At 56.9% G+C, this 6411-nt stretch overlaps 1 protein-coding gene across 3 annotated transcripts in view; it reads left to right on the plus strand.

Annotated features, from left to right (window-relative positions):
* CPSF4 (cleavage and polyadenylation specific factor 4) overlaps nucleotides 1-6103 on the plus strand; it is a 12582-nt gene extending 6479 nt beyond the window's left edge. The window contains exons 4-8 of one of the 3 annotated variants that reach the window (XM_004705563.2): nucleotides 157-252; nucleotides 528-621; nucleotides 2102-2174; nucleotides 3425-3595; nucleotides 5381-6103. In XM_004705563.2, the coding sequence (XP_004705620.1) occupies nucleotides 157-252; nucleotides 528-621; nucleotides 2102-2174; nucleotides 3425-3595; nucleotides 5381-5449 (503 nt within the window). In that variant the 3' untranslated portion in view covers nucleotides 5450-6103. The remainder of the gene's footprint in view (nucleotides 1-156; nucleotides 253-527; nucleotides 622-2101; nucleotides 2175-3424; nucleotides 3596-5380) is intronic. The other 2 variants (XM_004705564.2, XM_004705565.2) reach the window with 2 other exon arrangements.
* The last annotated feature ends 308 nt before the right edge of the window (nucleotides 6104-6411 follow it).

Raw genomic sequence — 6411 nt, forward strand, 5'->3', positions numbered from 1 at the left:
GTCAGGGTGCACCTGTGATGAGGGCTGGGAAGCCGCTAGTGCAGCTCAGGGAGTGAGCCCAACACAGCCCCGGCCAGGGCCTTGGGAGGCCCAGCTAGGCGAGGATCCCAGGATTCCCGCCAGTGGACTGACGCTGTCTGCATTATCTTCCTGTAGGGGAGTGCAGTAACAAGGAATGCCCCTTCCTGCACATTGACCCGGAGTCCAAGATCAAGGACTGCCCGTGGTATGACCGCGGCTTCTGCAAGCATGGTATGTGTCTGTGGGCTGGACCCAGCAAAGCCCCTTCTCTGCCCATGTGACCTTGAGATTATCAGGTGTAGGGGTGTCCCCCTGGCAGGCATCTCTCACCTGCCAGTCTGTGGCCAAGAAGATAGGGCATTCTGGGACTGGGGAGGCACGACCACCACCTATGGGCCCTGCCACTGTCCCATGACACTGATGCCCACCAGCTGGCTGCAGCTTGGGCAGATGGCAGGAGGGTGCCCGTGGTTGGGCGGCTTGTAACCAGGCACTGGGCTCTACAGGTCCCCTGTGCAGACACCGGCACACGCGGAGAGTCATCTGTGTGAATTACCTCGTGGGATTCTGCCCGGAAGGGCCCTCCTGTAAATTCATGCAGTGAGTAGCCGGTGTGCATGCGCACCTACTGGGCTCCCCACCCGCCCTGCCCTTGATGCCCTGCCTGGGTTTTGGTTCGCAGCAGAGGGGGCTGTCCAGAGGCAGTGCAGGCTGGCCTCATTTGGGCTTTATTGGGGTTCAGCCCCGCCTGGGAATCTAGTGAAACCCTGGGTGTCAGTTTAAAACAGGACAGGGGGCTACCCTGGTGTTGTCCCTGCAATGCTCCTATCACAAGAGCTAGGGGGGGCGGAGGAGAGGTGTGCCCTGACTTCAATTGCTGGTCCGTGGCTCTTTGCAGCCTGGGGGCCAGTGCTCCTCCCCCACACCCGTCACCTTGTCTGTGGGGGACCAGCCTCCATAACCAATAGGGTCCTAAAGAGCAGTTATGCAATGAAAAAGAAAGAAAGGACAACAGAAAAGATGCATGCAAGGGTTCACCTCTTCCATGAAGTCTGGGACCAGAGAGAGCGCTCCTGTATTCTCCGACAGGTTTATGTAATTATCAGGCATGCAAGCCACATCATACACATGTAACATGAAGGGCACGTGCTAGAGCGCCGGTTCTCAACCTGTGGGTCAAACGACCCCTTTCATAGGGGTCACCTGATTCATCACAGTAGCAAAATGAGTGTTATGAAGTAGCAATGAAAACAATCTTATGGTTAGGGGGTCACTACGGGAGGAAGGTCGAGAACCACTATGCTAGAGGCACACAAGGAACAGGAGAGGGAGGTACTAGGAGCCACATATGTAACAGGGTGGCATGTCCTACGACCACGGCTGTCCCTGAGCATTCCCCAGGGGAGCAGTCAGTGTTCTTTCTCAGAAGGAAGTGGGCTATGCTTAGGGTGGGGTGGACAATAGGGTCTGAGAGCTCTCTCTGACAGTCTTCAAGCTTATAGTAAGCAGCCATGAGCTTGGGAGAACCATCTTAAGAAAAAAATAAAAATTGATTTAAAAAAAAAGGCATCTTAAGATTGGCATTACAGGGGCACAGTGTGGGGAATAACTTTCAGTTAGAATGTGACTGGGAGTCATCTCCCACTCACAAATGTGAAGGTCTTCCTCCACCAGAGTCTGTCTCCCAGGCTCTTAATTATGAGGGTAGAGAATTTGCAGACACTCTTCCCACTTCTCCGTTTCACACTTGTCCTCTGAGCTGGGGTGACCTGCCCCTTCTGCCGGTTGTGGAGTCTGCTGCGCCCAGTGGCCACCAAAGGTCATCCTCCTTGAACCAGTTAATGGGTCAGAACTCTTCTCCCAACCAGCTCCTGTGCACATAGCCCCTGTGGCCAGCTTGTGGGGCCCCTTATTTCTGAACATGCAGGCTTCGCAGATCGAGGTGGGACCCAGATCTATTGGTTCTGTGTCTCCCGCCTACCCACGTGGCCCTGTGCTCGGGCAGGGTTGGGCCAGAACTGTGGACAACCTGTGCGGAGCCTCCTCTCACAGCCTTCTCTCCCACCTGCCTCTCAAACAGCCCTCGGTTTGAACTGCCCATGGGAGCCACCGAGCAGCCCCCGCTGCCACAACAGACTCAGCCCCCAACCAAGGTACCGTGCCTGCCTCATCGCCCGCATTAGTTTGGGCCAGCAACAGGCCCTCAGGGCCCCCTTACTGTGCGGCCACCTGAGACCCGCCTCCTAAGGAAAGCGGGAGGGGGCACCAGGAGTCTGTCAGCTAGGGCCAACTTCCCACTGGATCTCTGCCCTTGTGGTCTGGAAAGGCCTGGAACTCAGCACCTGGAACGACAGACTGAAAGCTGAGACACCCAACACACACCGGTGGAGGTGGCATGTCTCTCAAGGCCACACTAGGCAAGAGTAGACCTGAGGTGATCAGCTCTCTGTCCTAGGCCGTTGCTCTCGTGGGGGCCTGGGGAAGGAGGGCTACAGAGGTAACTGGCCCCGGTTTTCCAGCCAAGGGCTCCTGTCAAGCCTGGCAGTTCCCACCAGTGAGAGATTGAAATGCCAATGAACAAGTTGTTCGTTGAAAGGCTAACAGGCACCTCTCGCCCCCTCCCCAAGCAAGGGCACCTGGGTCTGGCTATGGGGATTAGGGCTGGGGGGGGCGGGGTGCACGCAGGAAGGGTTAGGTGGGGTCTGAGGAACCCCACTCACCTATCTTGAAGTCTCCCAAAGTCATCTGGTCCCTGGGTGTTGGAGGCTGAGTGGGGCAGGGGGGCTGGTGCTACAACCTAAAGGAGGTTGCAGCGGAAATCCAGCAGCCTAGAGCTGCTGCTGCGGGGGCAACAGTGACGCCCCTGAGGGTTTCTAGCTGGGGAGGCCTGTGTTTTGGGGTGGAGCCAGGAGCCCCCCTTGGTTGGGAGGTGGCCCTGCTGCCGAGGCCCTACCCCCAACTTGCCCAGCCCCCACGGTGGGCCTTCAGCCCCAAGCCAGAGGGTCAGGCTCCAACTGTTTTTCTGTGACTGTCGCTCGCCGTGTAGGCTGCGAAACATCTGGCTGAACCAAGCGTTCATCCTGACCTGAAGCTAGAACCAGAAAGACAAACGTAAGGCCTGCCCACGCCGCGCCGCGCCCCGCCCAGAGACCTCTCTTGTCTCCCTGGTGTTTTCTTTTCCACTTTTCTGTTCTGTTTTTGTGTGTCTGCATGGCGTTTTTCGGGCAGCGGCTCCGGCCACCACAGATGCTGCTTGTTGGCCAGCTCTCCAGAGCGAGGCACCATGGGAGCCTTCTTTCCTGCCGGTCAGGCGGGGGCAGTCGGCCACCTTTCTCCCCACCCCATCGGTAGTCTGCGTGCACGCGTGTTCCGCAGTAAAACCGTGTTGTGTGACTCTTTCCAGCAAAGTAACAATCCGCCATTACAAAGGTCGTCCTCCTTGATCCAGTTAACGAGTCAGAACTCTTCTCCCAACCAGCAGAGAGCCCCACAGGTCATCGGGGTCATGCAGAGTCAGAACAGCAGTGCAGGCAACCGGGGACCCCGGCCGCTGGAGCAGGTCACCTGTTACAAGGTGAGTGCGGGACCCTGACACAAACCATCATCAGTGCTTTTGCGGGCTGTGAGGTAAAGCGGGGCTGGCAGCCTCCCCAAGCCCTGGCAACCATGGACCATGGCATCGAGGCAAGCCACCCAAAGCACCCCGCTGACTGAGTGGGCTGTTTGCTAGAAAATGAGGAAGCAGTCCTAGGCGGAAAATCCTGAGTACTGGCTGTCCCAGGTACAGGCTGAAGGCTGGGCCCAGGTGGGGGGCATCAGGCAAGCACTGCCCCACATGGAGGGGGTACCTAGTCAGGAGGAGTGGTGAGATGAAAAACTCTGAGCTTGGGCCTGCCTTTCCACCACAAGGGGTTTGAGGAGCTAGATTGAGATTTCTAATCTAAAGTAGACCTGAAAATAGGATTCCCCAAGGGAGAGAATGGGTTAATAATTTAACATCACAAAGTAGATAACTGATTGAGTCCGCTGAAACCGCCAACAGCCACGACTTCAGATTCTGGAATTGTCAGGTCAAAATGACAAATTAGTGCGTGTTTTTGGAAACACTTCAGATGAGAACTGTAATTAGGGCAGGGGAATGGGTGCCCCTCTTAAGCTGCCCTTTCCTACAATAGCCGTTTTGTGTCAGACTGGGTTTAGCACCTACCCTCGCAGATCCCTAAAGAGGGTCCCACGGGCAGAGCTGCTCTTTGGAACCTCCATCGCTGTGTGTACACGTACTGCACCGTGTCACGATTAATTAGGCTGAAACCAAGGCACACAATGGATGGAGTGGGAGCGGAACCTGGCCTGAGTGCGGTAGACCCCCCTTTCCTGTGGGGGGCGCCAGATGCCTAGATCCTCTCCTGGTCAGAGCCCAAGCCCTACAGTGCAGTGAGTGGGGCTCAAGTGCCGGCAGCAGCAGACACGGTGGGACACCTGCTACTCCAAGCAGACGGCAGGCAGGGGCCCGGGTCTGGTTGCCTCGTACCCGTCTGTTTTTGGGGTATGTCAGGAAACTTGGTTGCCACCAGGCCCCCCTCAAGTCTTCAGCAGGGCTTCCCGTGAGCCCTGACACCTCCTAGCAGGGTTGGTGGGGGACCTGACCACCTTTTGGTTGCCCAGGAGCAGAGGCTGGGGAACGGGCTGAGTGCTGTGAGAGGCCCTGAGGTCCTTCCCAGGGGTCATCGTCAGGAAGCCACTTGCCCACCAACACAGTACACTGACACATCAGATGTTTGTTGACCGAGACTGTGGGGCAGGCAGGAGCCTCTTGCTGCAGGGTGTCCGCATGTCTCCCGAGGCCTCTTGACCCTCACTTAGCAAATCCCCTCTAGAATGACGAGGGAGGGGGAGGGAGGAGCTGGGAAGGGCCTGGATGAGGCAGACAGCTCTGGTTTGGCAAGGCAATTTTACTGGCCCACACACACCTCTACTCAACCATTGCCTGGTGCCCTCTGACCTATCCCAGGGTGGCCTAGGTGGAGGGTGGGAAAGCATGAGCTAGAGGGGAACAGGTGCAGCAGGCCCTGGGCCACCGCCATGAGTTCCAGTTGGGTGAGGCCAGTGCCTTCTCTGGCGCTGTCCCTCCCAGGAGCCCAATGGTGCAGAGGTAAGTGACCATCCTGCCTTGCCCAGGTAGCCCAGGCTACCTACAGGTGGCACAAGTGGGTGGGGGGCAAGCTCCCAGGTGGTGGTGGTAGGCCTCTGCAGGGCCTGACACGCACAGACCACAGCACACATCCCCACCTGCTGCTCTGGGTGCTACCTAATGGAGCCATTTGAGACCCTTTTGTTTTTGTCTCCTTGCTGTCCCCAGTGTGGTGAGAAAGGACACTACGCCAACAGATGCACCAAAGGCCATTTGGCCTTTCTCAGTGGACAGTGACAGCAGCTGGAGCCACCTCAGAGGGGCCTGAGGGGCCTGTCCTCGGGGCTGTGCTGACAGCTGGGTGCTGGTGGTGGGCAGCCCTGGTGAGACTTGAGCAGGCACAGCAGGCCAGTCCTCGGAACGGCTGCGGCCATTCGTTCACCCGTTTCGCTGTAATCTTTTTTTTTTAAAAAAAGGGACAAGGGCTCCTTTTGTGACCCTGAGCCAGCCCATTTGTCTAGGCACTGCAGCCTCTGGGCAGGAGTCAAGCCCAGTGTGAGGAAAGGCTTGTGCTGTGCCCTGTGTGGACGGTGGCACCCTTTGGGGTCTCACTAAGGACCAGTTCTTGGTGCCCCAGGGGCCAGGCTGGCCTCCCAGACCTGCTGAACTCGAAGCTGTGCCTGCCAATGTGATAGAGGAGGAGGTGGCCCAGGGCAGAGCAACGGAGAGGTACAGGGCTCTCCCCTGGGCGATTCTACTGGGACACCTACAGGACCACCTTGACCCAAGGACCCAGAACATCTGTGCTCCACCTCAGGCAGCTGGTGGGTCAAGGCCACTCTGCCCAGGGACTCAAAAATGTGAAGCCGTCAGCTGCAACCTGTTGGCCCAGTGGGCCTTTCAAAGTCCAAGGACGATTTTTATAAGCTTGATTAAAGCTTCGTTTTCTAAGTTGTGTCTCATTTAAGGATGTGATGGGGTGCATTCTCACCCCCCTCCCCTGGTAATGCTGGTACTGGGCATAAAGTTGGGGCTTTTGAGGGGCCACCAGGCAAGGGGTCTCCTGCAGATGTTTGGAATATTGGATGACCTTAATTCAGAGACAGCACAGCAGACCACATGCCTATTGCCATGTGGCTTTCATTGAATATCTTTGATTGGGAGGTACAGCTGTCTATAAGCTTCAAACTCAAGTCATCTGAGCTTCCTGCAACTGAAGCTTACCTGTTGGTTACATTTTGGGCTGCTAACCACAAGTT

This window comes from Echinops telfairi, unplaced genomic scaffold, assembly GCF_000313985.2.
Source record: "Echinops telfairi isolate 266 unplaced genomic scaffold, ASM31398v2 ScPeMD7_5;HRSCAF=22, whole genome shotgun sequence".
Classification (NCBI taxonomy): domain Eukaryota; kingdom Metazoa; phylum Chordata; class Mammalia; order Afrosoricida; family Tenrecidae; genus Echinops; species Echinops telfairi.